General features: G+C 45.0%; 2 protein-coding genes across 6 annotated transcripts in view; one reads left to right on the top strand and one right to left on the bottom strand.

Annotated features, from left to right (window-relative positions):
- The window catches only part of C1H1orf131 (chromosome 1 C1orf131 homolog), a 35,731-nt gene extending 22,169 nt beyond the window's left edge, over positions 1-13,562 (bottom strand). For all 4 annotated transcript variants that reach the window (XM_066236053.1, XM_066236061.1, XM_066236045.1 and 1 more), the window contains exons 1-2: positions 13,199-13,562; positions 10,340-10,683 (exon numbers count right to left, since the gene is read on the bottom strand). In XM_066236053.1, coding sequence (XP_066092150.1) covers positions 10,340-10,683; positions 13,199-13,562 — 708 coding nt within the window. The remainder of the gene's footprint in view (positions 1-10,339; positions 10,684-13,198) is intronic.
- The window catches only part of GNPAT (glyceronephosphate O-acyltransferase), a 38,163-nt gene continuing 34,044 nt past the window's right edge, over positions 13,488-17,606 (top strand). Inside the window, exon 1 of one of the 2 annotated variants that reach the window (XM_066236023.1) lies at positions 13,488-13,621. In XM_066236023.1, coding sequence (XP_066092120.1) covers positions 13,544-13,621 — 78 coding nt within the window. In that variant the 5' untranslated portion in view covers positions 13,488-13,543. The remainder of the gene's footprint in view (positions 13,622-17,606) is intronic. The other variant, XM_066236016.1, reaches the window with a different exon arrangement.

Consider the following 17,606-nt stretch of genomic DNA (forward strand, 5'->3'; position numbering starts at 1 on the left):
CTGCCTCCCCATTTCCAACCTCAGAAAAATTTTTTTAAAAATTAAAAAAAATTAAAGAAAAAGGGTCTTTGCAGATAAGATTAAGTTAAGGGTCTTAAAATGAGATAATCCTGAAACATAGAGGTAGGCCCTAAATGCCATCATAAGTGTCCCTATAAGAGAGAGGCGGAGGGACATAAGATACATAGTAGAGAAGGACTAGAGATTGGAATGACGTGGCTTTAAGCTAAGGAATGCTGGCTGCCACCAGAACCTGGATCAGCACTGGTTAGACCTTTTATTCCATTAGTTACACCATCCAACCCTTGTCCAATTAGAGAATAGTTTGGTAATTTAAAATACCTCATTTTAAAATGCAAGTAGCACTAGGAATACTAAGAAATGTATTCATGTCTGTTCAAATGAAACAAACGGAGATCAGACTTGAAGACTCCCAGAGCAGACAAAACCAGTGTAGTCATACAAGTAAAGCTTAACTTAGCTGATTTTGCAAGACAAGCAAAGTTGACTTGACTTGGGTCACTTCTTGCTTTTGCCCCTGAAAATTCAAAGTGAAACTTAAATTTGTCCCCCTGAATTAATATGAGATCACCACTAACCAATCCCCTTAAAGAAAATTCTAACACTGTAGCCTGACCAGGAGATGGCGCAGTGGATAAAATATCGGACAGGGACAGGAGGACCCAGGTTCAAAGCCCTGAGGTCGCCCACTTGAGCATGGGCTCATCCGGTTTGAGCATGGGGTCGCTGGCTTGAGTGTGGGATCACAGACATGACCCCATGGTTGCTGGCTTGAGCCCAAAGGTCGCTGGCTTGAAGCCCAACGTTGCTGACGTGAGCAAGGAGTCACTTGGTCTGCTGTAGCCCCCTGGTCAAGGCACATATGAGAAAGAAATCAATGAACAACTAAGGAGCTCCAATGAAGAATTGATGTTTCTCATCTCTCCCCCTTCCTGTCTGTCTGTCCCTATCTGTCCCCCCGTCATACACACACACACACACACGAAGAAATTTCTAACACTGTAACCAATCACTGTGAAGAGCAGTCATTGCCTCCACACTAGAGGCTGCTTTATAACAGCATGCCTCTGAGTCTCACTCTGCTTCAGCCTGAGTGCTCCCAGACTGCAGTCTTTTTGGTGCGTGCACAGTACACTTTTACTACTTCTTCAGTGGTTCATGGGTTTCACTTCTGTTCTGATAAACTTTTGACATATCTTATTGGGTATAAATTACTTCAACTAGATTACTTTCTTCCCAACATGTATCTGGCACTGGAGTGGAACAAAGTTAAAGGGGAGTGCTGGAGAAGGGAGGGCATCAGGGAAGAGCCCTGGGCAGTGATCTAGGTAATGCAGAGATTTTGAGGGCAGTGAGAACCTGGGGCAATAACTTGGGAAAAGGCCTTTACAACCATGAAGGTTCTGGGATCAGTGCACTTGTACTACTCAAAGGACAGACACCCAGCTTAACCCATAGTCTGTCTCTCTAGTATAGTAATTAGGTACCCAGCTTTTAAACCAGGAAGCTTTGGACCTGAACCTGAGCTCTGCACTGACTTGACATCTACAATTCTTTATCCGGAATACCCAGAAATTCAGAACTTTTTACATTTCCAAAAGTTAATACTGTAAATATTCTGAATATTTTCAACCACTGGTCCACAGACTGGTGCTGGTCCATAAAGGAGTTAACCACCCTGATGTTGTATGCAGATTACAGAGTCTAAAATTATTGGGTCTATAACAGCAGTTCTCAACCTGTGGGTCGCGACCCCGGCGGGGGTCGAACAACCAAAACACAGGGGTCGCCTAAAGCCATCGGAAATACATATTTTATTTAAAAATGTATTGTATAATAAATATGTATTTTCCGATGGCTTTAGGCGACCCCTGTGTTTTGGTCATTTGACCCCTGCCGGGGTCGCGACCCACAGGTTGAGAATCGCTGGTCTATAACCTTCATACAGCATCAAGGTGGTTAATTTTCACAAGCTGGCACGAAACTTCTGGCGGACTGGCACCAGTCCATGGACCAGAAGTTGAAAACCACTGTTATATAACACTTCCAGTGAGGTCCCAGACAACAATCCATAATTAAGCACATTCATAGTTCTGAGCATCTACGGATATTTATGCCAAAACAAACAAAAAAATCCTTAAGCTTCTATCAGATCATCAGGTTTTGTTGCCAAATAAATATATACCAAACTTAAAAAAAAAACTAACTTGTGATTTGCAAAGCGCTGAGGTTTTGGAACTATTGGAGACTGTGGGCTTACTGTTTAAATGCAGACAAATAATTTAAAATGAAGACAGGTACCATGAATTGCAAGGCTTGTATGAGGTAATGAATTAGTTAATGACTATAATCATCACTTTCAGTACATAGTAAGCACCCAGTAAATATAATACTAGCTATTATTAGCAATCCATTATCTGCTCAGAAGCAGTCTACGTGGACCCCAGTCCAGGCCACGGGCACCAGGAGTCCCTCTGATCTCAGTGTACTGTTCTATTACTTCTATTATGCCTTTCTTATCCCTTTTCTATGTAGGCCACAACAGGGGCTAAGGTTCAAGCCCTGGCCACGTAGCTCAGAGTTAGAGTGTCATCCCAATATGCCAAGGTTAGGGGTTTGATCCCCAAGGGTCAGGGCACATACATAAGAATCAACCAATGAGTGCATAAATAAATGAAAAAACAAACCTCTATTCTCCCCTTTCTCCCATCTTCTCTCTCTCTAAAATCAATCAATAAAATAAAATACAATAAAAAAGAAGAGGCTAAGGTTCGAATGGGGCAGAATGACCTGTGTCAAGATGAACCAATGTTATGGCACTGAAATACTCGGCCCTGGAGCCAAACAACACTCGGCTCCAGGGCCGTGTATTTCAACCACTTTAGACCGTTTGTGACACTTCCTGAGAAGCACAGGAATTTCTTCCCTCGCTGGCAGCACTGCAATACACAATAAAGAGTGGGTTCACCACTCACTTCTCAAATCCCAAGCCCAGGCCCAGGCCACTCTACTGGGCCTGGACCACTGTGGTCCTGACTCAGTCCCTTCATGCCTCTTGTAATGCTGACCTGTAATCTACTTACTATGCAGGGACCAGAGTGACCTTTTTAATATATATGTCACATCATGCCCTTGCTTAAAACCTTTTGGTGGCATCTCATGTACTTTAATAAAACTGAAATCTGAAGGCCTCACTATCACCTGTGAGACCTGGCAAAGGTGGCCTGCTTGCCTCTCCAACAGTTCTCATCATTCTCCCCTCTGTCCTACTCCCTCTGTCATCCAGCCTCCAGACCTGTCAGGCCTTCCCACACCTCAGGGCACTTGCAACAGGCCTTCCATTGCCTGAATTACCCACCGGCTAATCACAAGCGCCCTTTAACAGAGCAGGTAGCCTCATGCCACCTCCTCCGAGACTTCCCACGAGCTCCCCCTACAGGAGGGTCTGCCTGTTACTCTCAGGACCTGTCTCCTACCTGTCTCCTGCAGAGTGTTTCTGATTATGGTTCATTATATTATTCATTGCCTGGGGTTTGCCTGATCCCACTTGTAAACAGTATACTCCATGAGAGCAGAGAACTGTATCAATTCACTGCTGATCTCTGGTTCTGGCAAATAGTAAGCACCCAGTTATTTGTGGAATTAATGAATGAATAGATAAGTGTTTGCTTACCTACTATTTCCTACCAAACTACTTCTATAATAAATACTTGATAAATGGGACATGATTTAAAAAACTCATTTGTCAGTTAAGACAGTTAGAAAGGGTAAAATGTTAGACAAATAGTGGCCAAGTTCCCAAATAAACCTCATTTGAAGGGGATCTGGTCACCAATTCTGATGTTCGGGGGGAGGTTTCTCCACACGTCCCATAAGCAATGCTCCCACACCAGTTGGGTGTTCTACAAGTCAATTGTGACACTATCTATCCAGACATAGTGTCAGGGCTCAGTCCTACAAGACTTGCCAATCACAAGTCCAGTTGCTATGTGTACTTTTGACCAACTGGCTACAATTCAGAGAGCCCCCCAACCCCCTTTCTGGGTTCAATTAATTTGCTAATGGAACTCACAGAACTCAGGAAACCTGTTTACTAAAAGGTCACTGGTTTATTATAAAAGGATAAAACTCAGAACAGCTAGTTGGAACAGAAGCCCAGGACAGACATAGGGCGTGAAGCCGCCATGCCTTCCTACGTCGCATGGCCTCCCAGCCCCCTACATGCTCTCCGAACCCCGTCCTTGCAAGCTTTTATGGAGGCTTCACTGCAGGGGCATGACTGATTAAAGTATGGGCCATTGCTGAATAAACCCAGTCTCTAGCCCATTCCCCTCCCTGAAGGTAAGTAGAACAGGACTGAAAATTCCAACCTTCCAATCACAAGGCTAGTTCTCCAGGCAACCAGCCTCCATCCTTAGCTGCTTTCCAAAAGACACCTCATTAACATGAAAGATTCCTTCATCACTCTCATTACTTAGGAAGTCCAAGGGTTTTGGAAGTTCTGGGCCAGAATGGGGACAAACCCAAATATACGTTTATTGTAAATCACATCACCCCATAAAAACTTGTTTCAATACACAATGCATTTTAACAACAGTATTTCTAGCACAAACCTAAGTTCTGGGAAAAGATCATTTCCCAGGTCTAGGCAGGGCCAGCTGGAATGCTGCCCAACTGGTCAATATCTCTTTCATCCTCAAATATTCTCCAAAGATGACCAGCCGAGTCCATGATAGATCAATGGAGACTTTCATTATTTTATCATATATTTTTGCTGATTTGATGTCTGTTTGGACTGTCCTACAATACCCTGGAAGCTTTTGTGAGCCAGGGCACAACTGTATTTTACCTTGTAATACAAACTCTTAGCATAGCATTACATATCCTAATTAGCCCTGGATATAACATAATATGCCTAGGATATAACATAATAACAACTAACATTATATTTATTTATATTTATTTACATGCTGCACTGTCAACATCCTAGAGCCTTTTAATGTGCACACGTTTTTTACTGCATCCATGTTATGTCTCCTTAGTCAGACATATACCTTTTCAAAGTTTAAATTGTAAAATGGAGGAAAAGGCAGAGCACCAAGGAAAACTGAAAATTTTCATTCATATCAGGAAGTCCAAAATGTAGAATGAGCTAAGGGTCCAAGAACAGCCAACTACACTGAAAAAGGGCCAGCCCATCTGGAGTAGAAAAAAAAGACATTTCAACAGCCTCCTGTAGACGTTACATTTTTAAGAGACAGGGAAATACAGATCACTTGATGCCAACTTTTTGTCACTTCTATTAAAAGCAAAACTTTCCATTCCAGAAAAAGAAATACGACCCAGTCATTTCACTTCTGGGAATTTATCTGAAGAAACCCAAAACACTAATTTGAATAAATATATGCATCCCTATGTTCACTGCAGCATTAGTTACAATAGGCAAGATCTGGAAGTAGCCCAAGTGCTCATTAGTTGATGAGTAGATGAAAAAGCTATAGTACATTTATACAATGAAATACTATGCAGCCATAAAAAAAGAAGGAAATCTTATCCTTTTCAACAGCATCTCTGGACCTAGGACAGCATTATGGTAAGTGAAACAAGCCAGTCAGAAAAAGACAAGTACCATATGATTTCATTCTTTCGTGGAATCTAATGAATAAAATGAACTAACAAGCAAAATAGAGACAAACTCATAGATAGAGAGCAGGCTGACATCTTTTGGGGGAGGGAGTTGTGGGAGTGGATTGAGCAAAAAAGGAAAAACTCATGGACATGGACATCAGTATGGTGACTGTTAGGAGGAGAGGGCAGGGGTGGGAGAAGGTATGGGGAAATAAAGGTGATGGATGGAGACTTGCCTTGGAGTAGTGAACACACAATGCACTGTACAGATGATATGTTGTAGAATTGTGCACCTGAAATCTGTTAATTATAAACAACCCAATAAATTCAATGAAAAGGAAGAAAAGAAATAAGTGAGTGTAAGAGGAAAGTGAAGACCTAGACTTTGAGGAAACAAGTTTTGTTAAATTCTCCAAATGCAGAATTACAGTGGTACCTTGAGATATGAATAGACCAACATACAAATTTTTTAAGATATGAGCTGCGACTCGGTCCATATTTTTGTCCGAGATCCGAGTGAAATTCTGAGATACAAATTGTGATTCAGGAAGCTGCCGCTAGCTGGCGCATTGCCACATGGGTCCAGTATCGGCAGTCTGATATACAAGTCGACTGACTTATGAGCTCGGTTACAGAACAAATTAAATTCGTATCTCAGGTACCACTGTATATGGCAAAGCAGCAGCACACACAGAAAATTCTAACATTTGTATGGGACGCTGTGCTAATGCTAACCCTTGGAAACTCCCTGGTTGGCCAGCTTGGGGGCTCTGGCTGGCCTAAGAGCCAAGGAAATCCGTATCTCGGCCTGCCTGTAACAGTGCCAGTGCCTCAGTATTTGGAGTGTAAGAGGTGGAAAGCTGACCTGGAACCCTCAAATAAAGGTAGATACGACTACAGAATGCACTGATTATTGCTGAGGAGGAGAGGCCACTGAGCTTGACACAAAGTGCTGCCTGAAATGCAGAAAAGATGACATGTGGTTTTTTAAACCATACAAAAGATGTGGTAAACAGTGGGCACCTGCATGTGTTCATATGTTCATAAAGACCAGACCAGAGCCTAAATTCTCTTGGCAGTCAGCTAAGTTGTGGTCTCCAAAAAGATATGTCCATGTTCTAATCCCAATGTTGTAAAGTACCCGTAACTCAAGTCCACGGGTTCACATAGACACACCAAGTCCAGATGAATTTTGAAGGATTTTATTAAAGGAGGAGATTTATTAAATATGCTGGCCGCATATGGCTGACATGTGGCAATTGCAAACCCAAATCGTGTACAAGCCTAAAACATAGGGGCTGGTTATATACCCTTGATCACACATGGGTGGGAGAGAGCATGACATTATGGCACAAGCTTACAACATTTGTTCAGGGGATACACAGAAACATTAAGATGTTCAAGGTAACACAATCAAAGATGTTTACAAATATTTTAGGGTTCATCTTCCCTCCTTTGCCTAGAAGTATGTTGCTCTCAATATTCCAGGACGGGGGAGGAACTACAATCAATGTAGGGTGGTATATAAATGCTGTCTCCCACTGAAAGAGAAGTTTCTCAGTTAACCTTTATTTTAGATTTAAAACTAAATGACCCATTGTTCTTGCAAGCCAGAAACTTCCACATTCTTCTCCCTCCCCTCCCCAAAGGAAGGACAAGACAGGAAAGCCTGACCTTTCCTCCTAGAATATCAATATTATTTTTCAGTTTTTTTGGTACCTTACTATACCTAGAACCTGTAAATGTGACCTTATTTGGAAAAAGGGTCTTTGTAATATAATTAAGAATCTCATGATGAGATCCTTCCTTGGCCCTGGCCAGTTGGCTCAGTGGTAGAGGTTTGGCCCAGCATGTGGAAGTCCTAGCTTCAATTCCCGGTCAGAGCATACAGGAGAGGCGACCGTCTGCTTCTCAATCCCTCCCCCACTCCCTTCTCTCCCTATCTCTCTCTTCCCTTCCCACAGCTATGGCTTGGTTGGAGCAAGTTGGCCTCAGGTGCTGAGGATGGCTTCATGGCCTCGCCTCAAGAGCTAAAATAGCTCAGTTGCCGACCAATGGAATAATGGCCTCAGATAGGCAGACCATAACCTGGCAGGGGGCTTTCCGGGTGGATCCAGTTGGGGCATATGTGAGAATCAGTCTCTCTGTCTCCCTGCTTCTCACTTAAGAGGGGGAAAAAAAGCCTGACCTGTGGTGGCACAGTGGGATAAAGCATAGATTTGGAACACTGAGGTCGCCGGTTCAAAACCCCAGGCTTACCTGGTCAAGGCACATATGGGAGTTGATGCTTCCTGTTCCTCCCCCTTCTCTCTCTCTCTCCTTTCCCTCTCTCTCCTCTCTGAAAATTGAATAAAGTCTTTAAAAAAACAAAAAAAGCAAAAAAAAAATAAAAAGAGAAAAAAAAAAGATCCTTCCTCAATTTAAGATGGGCTCTAAATCCAATGATATAAGTGTCCTTCTAAAAGGAAGGCAGAGGGAGATTTGAGACTCAGAAACACAAGGAAGAAGGCAGGAATAAGTGACTGATTGCTCACCTAATATTTCCTATCAAACTACTTCTATAGTAAATACTGTACTTGATTTAATGGGACATGATTAGAAAACTCATTTGTCAGTTAAGACAATTAGAAAGGGTAAAAGGGGCCCTGGCCGGTTGGCTCAGTGGTAGAGTGTCGGCCTGGCGTGCGGAAGGCCTAGGTTCGATTCCCGGCCAGGGCACACAGGAGAAGCGCCTATCTGCTTCTCCACCCCTCCCCCTCTCCTTCCTCTCTGTCTCTCTCTTCCCCTCCCGCAGCCGAGGCTCCATTGGAGCAAAAGATGGCCTGGGTGCTGGGGATGGCTCCTTGGCCTCTGCCCCAGGCACTAGAATGGCTCTGGTTGCAGCACAGCGACGCCCCGGATGGGCAGAGCATCGCCCCTTGGTGGGCATGCCGGGTGGATCCCAGTCGGGTGCATGCGGGAGTCTGTCTGACTGCCTCCCCATTTCCAGCTTCAGAAAAATACAAAAAAAAAAAAAAAAAAGAAAGGGTAAAAGGTGTGAAGACAGAAGCAGAGTTTAGAGTTACACAGCCACAAGCTGAAAATGCCGGGAGCCACCAGAAGCTGGAAGAAGCAAAGAATTCTCCCTTTTAGAGGGGATTACAGCCCAGGCACACCTTGATTCTGAACTTCTGGCTTCCAGCACTAACTATCTGAGGAGAGAAGATCTATACAGTAACTATAGGAAACTAATATACAGAATCCTCTTCTATGACAGACAAAAGTGTACAGGACATGGGGAATGCTATAGGAATGAAATTTCTGGCCTTTAGCAATGAATTTGGCAAGACCATTATTATATCCCTGTGAAAAAGGCTGGATGAGCCACCATCTCTCTCTCATGGACTGAATTTTGAGCTTACAAACTGAGTCTGAGAGAAACTGCTGCTCAGTAATATCAAACTGCTTTTCATCAGAATGTAAGTTCCTTGAGAGCAAGGAGTTTTGTCTATTCTGTCCAATGCTATATCTGAGTGACTGGAACTGAGGCCAAAATGAATTTTTGAATGAGTTTTCTCCAAGCACTATCCAGCAGAAGGCTTGTGAGCAAGAAAGAATCAACACAGCAGGCTTAGGTACCAAAACCTGCACACTCCCAAGAAAGTCCTCTTTTAGTGACTGGACTTTGGCTGGATCCTGGGGAGGAGGCAATCAGGCAACCTATTCTGTCTGATAAGGTTGTTTCTTCATACCTGTGGCTTGACCCAAATTTGTACCAAATTAGTTAATGTAGTCATCCCTATTTATCCGCAGGAAATACATTCCAAGTCCCCTAGCAGATGCCTGAAACTAGATAGTAAGGAACCCTATGTAAACTATGCTTTGTCCTATACAAAAATGCCTATGATAAAGTTTCATTTATAAATTAGGCACAGCAGGAGACTAACAAAAGGACAGTTATAACAATATACTGTAATAAATGTTATGTTGAATGCAGTCTCTCTCTCTGATAACCAAGATGGCTACTAAGTAACAGAGGGGTGATTCATGTCCCAGGCAGGACAGTGAGGGACAGGGTGAGATTTCATCCCACTCCTCAGAATGGTATGCGATTTAAAAATTATGCATTGTTTATTTCTGAAATTTTCCATTTAATATTTCTGAATCAGTTAATCTTGAGAAATTGAAATCACAGAAAGCAAAACCACAAATAAGGGAGGACTATGGTACTAACAATGTGATTTATGGTGAATACTTGCTTTTTCTCTGGAGTCTAGACTATAACTTGGGTCAGTTACATGACTGACCCTCAATAAAAACCTGGACACCCAGGTAGGGTAAGCTCCCTACTTGACACCACTTCCCATGTGCTTTCACACATAACTGCTGGGGAAAGTATGCACATCCCATGCAGCTCCCTAGGGAGGGGACTCCTGGACATGCACCCGGTTTCCTCCAGACTTGCCCCAGGCACCTCTTCCTTTTGCCTATTCTACTCTGTATCCTTTTGCTATAATAAATCATAACTGTGATACTGTGATAGTGCCTATGTGCCAAGTGTTGAGTCCTCCTGAGTCCTGTGAGAGCTTTTAGCAAATCATGGAGCCTGAGGGTGGTCCTGGGGACCCCTGACATAGTCTATAAAGATATCCGCCTAACACTACAATATCAGGGTTTTTGTCCACTACATATAAGATAACTAACACATTACCTTTGTGTTTTCGTCTTGATCTGGCTTTTTCCTTTTCTTATTTCTGCTGTGGAATTCCACCACTTCTACTCGCTCCATCTTCTTCAGGGGAGAGGGAGCCACAGCAGCACAAGAAACTTGTGGTCCTGCAGGAAAATCATCAGTGGGGGTCACAGCGGGGGTACACTGCAGCTCTTCTCTGAGCTCGGAGAAGAAGCTCGAAGCACTCTTTTTTTGGCCTCTTACAAGAGGACCAGGAGGGGGAGCTGGCTCTGCCCCCAATGCCACTGGAGTCCCCACAGCTCTCTTCTTGGTTTCCCTTTTCTTTTTGATCCATTTCTGTTCTGCTTCATCTTCTGTCTCTCCTGTTTGCTCAAACACAAGAAAAAAATAAAATTATGTGGTTTTAGCTACCACCTTTGGCATATCAAATCAAACTAATGCACGTATACAGGTGCCACAGCTAGAAACACCCAGCTAGACACAAAGAGGGTTATATTTGCACAATTTATGGAATCCAAAATGTAGAGTGTCTTTTCCTAGATAACTATATTTATGTCTTTGACTCTTATTAGCATAGTTATTTTAGTCCTCAACCTGGTCTTTATTAAAGTGTCATCAACCCTGACCAGTTGGCTCAGCGGTAGAGTGTTGGCCTGGCGTGTGGAAGTCCCGGGTTCAATTCCCGGTTAGGGCACACAGAAGCGCCCATCTGCTTCTCCACCCTTCCCTCTCTCCTTCCTCTGTCTCTCTCTTCCCTTCCTGCAGCCAAGGCTCCATTGGAGCAAAGTTGACCCAGACGCTGAGGACGGCTCCATGACCTCCGCCTCAGGCACTAGAATGGCTCCAGCCACAAAGGAGCAACGCCCCAGAAGGGCAGATCATCATCCCCCGTTGGGCATACTGGGTGGATCCCAGCTGGGCACATATGAGAGTCTGTCTGATGGCCTCCTCGCTTCTAATTTCAGGGAGGGGGGGTGAGTGTCATCAGGCAATAGTCCCTGTCTGGTAATCCTAGTTGGCTCATGCTTTGTACTAAAAATGGCATCCAGTGTTTCTTTTTTAACAGTTACAGGTAAGTATTATAGTTTTCCTATCTTCTTTCAGTTATGAATTAAAATGAACCTAAGACAATTGGCTTAATTTGAATTCCTTTATTTTATTTTTTATTTTAAGTGAGAGAAGGAGAGATAGAAAGATTTCCACATTCACCCCAACTGGAATCCACCTGGCAACCCCCATCTGGGGCCGATGCTCTCCCCACCAGAGGCCATGCTCATAACCCAGCTATTTTTAGTGCCTGAGGTGAAGGATCCTTGGAGCCAGTCTCAGCACCCAGGACCAATATGCTCAAATCAATCAAGCGATGGCTGTGGAAGATGAAGAGAGATAGGAGGGGAGGGGGCAAGGGGAAAACAGATGGTCACCTCTCCTGTGAGCCCTAATAAGGAATCGAACCTAGGACTTCCACATGCCCAGTCGATGCTCTACCATTAAGCCAACTGGCCAGGGCCTTTATTTTCTTCTCAATCCCCATTTATCTTCTTTGTTTCATCTGTTCCAACTCTAATCACTCACTGAGGGTTCTGACAAGAACTCTGGCTTCACTACTCACCTAACAGTACAAATACTATAGAGCTCTCTAAATATCAGCTGACCATTTATGTTTGCTTCTACTTGCTTAGTTTTTTAGTCAATAAACACTATTAAGAGCCAACTACACTTTGGAGTTAGGGATATAAAGATGAGCATTTAACAGCCTATGCGTTCGGGTCATTTCCAGCCTGTGTTGACATAAACTATACCTAGGATTTTGCAGATTAGTTTTTTCCTCTAGATTTTAAGCTTCTCAAGGTCAAGACTAAGTCTCCTTTGTCCTCCAATATTCCCAAGGGCAGAGATGCTCTGTCCACAGTACAAAGTCAATACAGGTACAGGGACTGGAGCTAGACTGTCTAGAGACTGGAACTCATGCTCTGCATGTTCCTAGCTATAAAAGCTTCAGAAAGTTTTAAAGTCTCTAGTGCTTCTTTCTACATTTGTAGTACTGGGATTAATGACAAAATCTACTTTGTAGGGTTGTTGTGAAAATTAAATGAGTAAAAATATGAAAAGCATAGAGTAGTATATGGTAAGTTCTCGATACTTACTTTTTTACTGTTTAATTGAGCTTAGAATGTTGAGCAATGGCTCCAAAGTAAAATAGCTTTTGCAACCTCGGGCTACAAATTTAAGAAATATGTTTGGTTCTTAAAGACATTAAGAAACTAAATATTACCTTCTGTGCAAAAATAAGGAGTGGGGCAAGTTCTTCAGAGTGTGTGGAACTGTCTAGTGACATGTCAGGCAGTTGCCAAATTACAATGGTCAGTATTATTTTCCTCCCTCCTCTCCATCAAGATCAAAGAAAGCATAGGTCGGCAGACTTAGGGAAGAAAAGGTTGTGAAAAGCTTCACGTGAAAACGCTCTCTGAATCCAGGAGGGCGAGGGAACCTACTGAAGGATGAGGCACCAACATGACAAGGTGGTACTAACGTACGAGGGTCAGCAGGTGTGGGGAGTGGCCAGATGGGGGCTCCCCAGGGGCCCGGAAAAGCAAAGGTGGACTTTTCCGAGAGCACCAGGTCCGCGCGCCATCACCCCCGTTAAGTCTGAAAGCCCCGGTGCTTTCGACGCCAACTTAAGTTGGTCCCTAAGGAAGAGCTGGGACGTTTGATTCACGAAGAACACCATGAGACAGGAGAAAGAGGGCAGACGGAGGTGTGAGCTGGATCCAGCACGGGACCAGGGTGGGCGAGCTGAGCTGTGCTAGGCTTGCAGGAGCCTGCAGCCTGAACGCAGACGCTCGGCTCCACGTGGCTCCGAGGCCCCGCACTCACCGAAGTCGTAGAGGACCTGGAGCACAGAGTCCAGCAGCTGGGAAGAGGGGAGCGAGGAGGACCCCAGCCCCGGGTCCCGCGCCATCGCGGTCGGGCTCCACGAAACCACCCGCAGCGCGCGGCACCCTCGCTTCCGGGTCTGCCGGGCTGCGCGCGCCTCGGTCCCGGCGCGGCTTCCGTCCTGGCCAAGATGGCGGCGCCCGGGATCCCGGGCAACGGTTGCAGGGAGAGGTACCGTCGTCCTGGGCGAGGTCGGACCGCCCTGCGCGGAAGAACCGCCCCCCGCCGCCACACCACCGCCGCCTAGCAAAGCATCCCAACCCCGCCCGGGACGGCAGCCGCAGCATGGACTCCTCCGGTCCATCAAGCTCCTATTTTTCCGTCGGCTCCGCCAGTCCCGGCGCTGTCGTGCTCCTTTACTCGGTAGGCGCCCAGGGAAGCGGAGTCCGGGGCGGGCCCGAGCGAGGACCCCTTTCTCCCTGTCCCGTTTTCCTCCGGGTGGAGAGAGTGCGTCCCGTCTGCTCCGAGGAGGGGTGGGGTGGGTGGCCTGGTTTCCAAGGCAACAGTGCATCGCAGTGTGTAAATGTGTGTGCTTTTAGAAGTTTCTCCCAGTGCTGGTTCTCCAGTTCCTTTTCGCTCGTGCCTTCCCTTTCTCTCCACTCAAGCCTCTGCCCGGCGCTGGATGAAGTATGAGAACCGGAGGCTCAGCCTCTCCTGCAGGGCGTGTCGGCTCCCTCTGGGCAAACCTGAGAAACCTGCAGGCCCTCCCGGCGCGGGGTACCGGCCCGGGGCTCCCACCCCGCCCTGTGCTGCTCCTGCGTCCTTGGCAGAAAAGTATTGAGCTCACTTGTGGGCATTAATTTTCTACGTCTAAAGTCTCTTTAATCTAGTAAGATTTGGAACTTCTGGGCATTTTTAGTGCCTGTTTTTGACTTCCATCCGACATTGTACTTTTCCTACAAGTCACTTTGGAAGACAACGCCACTTAGACTCTCTGCAACTCGCCTCTTCACCCCCGGCCGCCTCTCTCTCTCTCTCCTGATTTTTTTTTTTTTTTTTTGGTATTTTTCTGAAGCAGTCCGACAGACTCCCGCATGCGCCCGACCGGGATCCACCCGACACGCCCACCAGGGGGCGACGCTCTGCCCCTCCGGGGCGTCGCTCTGTCACGACCAGAGCCACTCTAGCGCCTGGGGCAGAGGCCAAGGAGCCATCCCCAGCACCCGGGCCATCTTTGCTCCAATGGAGCCTCGGCTGTGGGAGGGGAAGAGAGAGACAGAGAGGAAGGAGAGGGGGAGGGGTGGAGAAGCAGATGGGCGCTTCTCCTGTGTGTCCTGGCCAGGAATCGAACCCGAGACTTCTGCACGCTAGGCCGATGCTCTACCACTGAGCCAACCGGCCAGGGCCTCTCTCTCTCCTGATTTTAACCCCTCCCCTTTTTTTTTTTTTTGCCAAGGAAAGGTTTGTTGACCACAATTTTCATGAGAGCTTTGTAGCTCTCAGGGTTGCACAATCCTTGGGTAACTGAACTTTTATTTTTTAACCACTAGATTAATTTTTATCTACTTTAGAAGGAAATAGAATAATGTATTTTAAAAGTATGCTACCATGCATGTCCTAGCGGTTGGTGTCAGTTTCGGACTTAAATGTAATGTTCATTTGTGCAGGAAGGTCAAAACAGGAAAAACAAAAATAGCAAGGTAAATAAAACAAAAACCCAGTTTCAAAAGAGGATATGTGTGTATCTGTGGCTCCCTTCAGATTGAGAAATCAGTATTCTTTGGAATATGAGGAAATTTCCATTTTGTTGCAGTAAGAGCGCTTAATTGCTGTTAACTGTCCCCTTCTGTAAGGCTTATCGCTTTAACCTGTCTCCTCATGGGCCTTCTCACCCCACAGTTCTGTGGTGAAACTGTGGGGTGAGACCCCCTAACTCTGCTACTTCAGAGGCAGTATGTAAGGAATGTAGGAAACGGTTGCTGTGCTACTCTGGTATGCAGTAGGTCTGTGACTTAAGTACACTTTTCTATGTGTATTAAAGGAAAGAGTTGGTATTTTACTTCCTCGTTCACCAATGATTCTTTATTGCTAAGATTTGTCAACTTCTCATGTGAAGTTGTATATGAACTTTTTCTATTCTGATGATGCTGCATACTTCTTATGAACACAGTTTTTACTCTCATCATAACCTGAATTTTTTCTTACTATTTGAGGCTGTCCTTGTTTCCTCAGCCACAGTATGGTTGTGCAATGCTCCATCTAATCTGAGAGTGGTATTGAGATATTTTAAATACTGCTCTTTTTAACAGACATTGCAGCAATGCGTATACAGTGTTCTTAGTCATTATTCTCAATGTCCAGGATAGAGAAGTTAAAGATCCAGCCCATGACTTCAAAGGAAATCATAAAAGTAAATAATTACAGTGGCATGAGATAAGGGCAGTGGTTAAAGCATGCAGAGTAGGAAGTTGTGGGAGTAATGAAAAGGAGCACCTGATATGTTTGGGGACTCTAAGAGAAGGTGACACCTGAGCTGAGTTTTGAGATGTAAATAGAAAATGAGGGAGTGGAAGACTGTTCTAGGCACCCGTGTAAGAAAACTACTCCCTTGCATGTAAGGGTAGAATAGAGGGGACGTGAGAAATGAAACTAAGGAAGTAGGCAGATTATATTTCCTGAAGGAATTTTATTTTATCATGTTTACACACTCTTAAGGGTAAAATCTTAACTTTATAGGGTGTTGTTTAAGGATGATCATATTTGTACATTGAAAGTCTAAGAGAACTGCTTGGTGTCTGACATTATTGTTTGTATGAATAATCTCTTTTACTCTACTTAAGTAGACACTGTGGAAAGAGAATCTGTTTGGGGAGGGAATTTGATGCCGTGATCGTGGAGATTGATCAGGTTGTCTTTGTAGTAATCCAGAGAAGGGAAGCCAGTGTGGAGTAAGGCAGTGGCAGTGAGTCTGGGGAGAAGAGTGGGTTAGGGGGAGTTTGTGGGATATTTAGAACAGCTGATTGTGTTGGCTACAGAAAAGGAGGCAGTCTGAAGTGACTCCTGGTGTTTGTGATTTGGCAACTGGGTAGATGATGATCCCTTTCGCAAACAGGAAATACGGAAGAGAAGCAGGTTTAGTCAGAGTGACGTCCTAATTAGGGTTGTGTTCAGTCTGGGATGTGAGAGGCAGAGGTAATGATTTTTAATTGTTATGGATTGTTATGTATGGACTAAATACAGCATAAGCAGCTTAGGAGACATCCAATAGAGTTAGAAATATGGTAGCAGAGCAAAAAAGGAAGGTCTGGTCTATATATGTGGACTTGACAACCATCAGCAGGTAGGTTGTATCCAAAGCCACAAGTCTGCTTGACATCTTTCAATGAGACCACAGAATGAAAAGAAGACAGGGGGCCTTGGCCAGGTAGCTCAGTTCGTTAGAGCATAGTACTCAATATGCCATGGTTGAGGGCTCAATTCCCAGTCAGGGCACATAGAAGAATCAACCAATGAATACATAAATAAGTAGAACAACAAATCCATGTTTGTCTGTGTGTGTCTCTCTCTCACTCACTCAAATCAATAAATAAGATAAAAAATCTTGACTCTTTACAACATGCTGCAACAGCACATGCTCAAGCAACTGCGACCTCTGATTTTGCTCATCTTTATTGAGCTTCAGTCACAGTGCTCTGCGGTATCTCAGACAGTAAGTGTGCTCGCAGTTCTCTCTGGGTGACATGCGATGTTTTCCCAGCATTGCTGAGATCCCAGCACAAGTATCCCCACCTCAGAGAGAAGCCTTCGCCAACTGTTCAATCTGAAGTAGCGCATCACTAACTCTTTCTCATTAGTGACTCTATCTTTCCAGTGCTGGCTACTGAAGTTTATAAGCCCATTGTTGAAACACAGCCATTATTTAAAAATCAAAGGTGAAGGCCCTGGCCGGTTGGCTCTGTGGTAGAGCGTCGGCCTGGCGTGCAGAAACCCCGGGTTCGATTCCCGGCCAGGGCACACAGGAGAAGCGCCCATCTGCTTCTCCACCCCTCCTCCTCTTCTTCCTCTCTGTCTCTCTCTTCCCGTCCCGCAGCCAAGACTCCATTGGAGCAAAGTTGGCCCGGGCGCTGAGAATGGCTCCATGGCCTCTGCCTCAGGCGCTAGAATGGCTCTGATCGCAACAGAGTGACGCCCCGGATGGGCAGAGCATCGCCCCCTGGTGGGCGTGACGGGTGGATCCCGGTTGGGCGCATGCAGGAATCTGTCTCACTGCCTACCCGTTTCCAGCTTCAGAAAAATACAAAAAAAAAAAAAAAAAAAAAAATCTAAGGTGAAGTTATAAATTTGCAATTAAATAAATCCTGCTAAAAACAAAGGTAATATATACTCAGAACTCAGCACTTCCTAATTA

The sequence above is a fragment of the Saccopteryx bilineata genome, chromosome 1, assembly GCF_036850765.1.
Source record: "Saccopteryx bilineata isolate mSacBil1 chromosome 1, mSacBil1_pri_phased_curated, whole genome shotgun sequence".
Taxonomy (NCBI): domain Eukaryota; kingdom Metazoa; phylum Chordata; class Mammalia; order Chiroptera; family Emballonuridae; genus Saccopteryx; species Saccopteryx bilineata.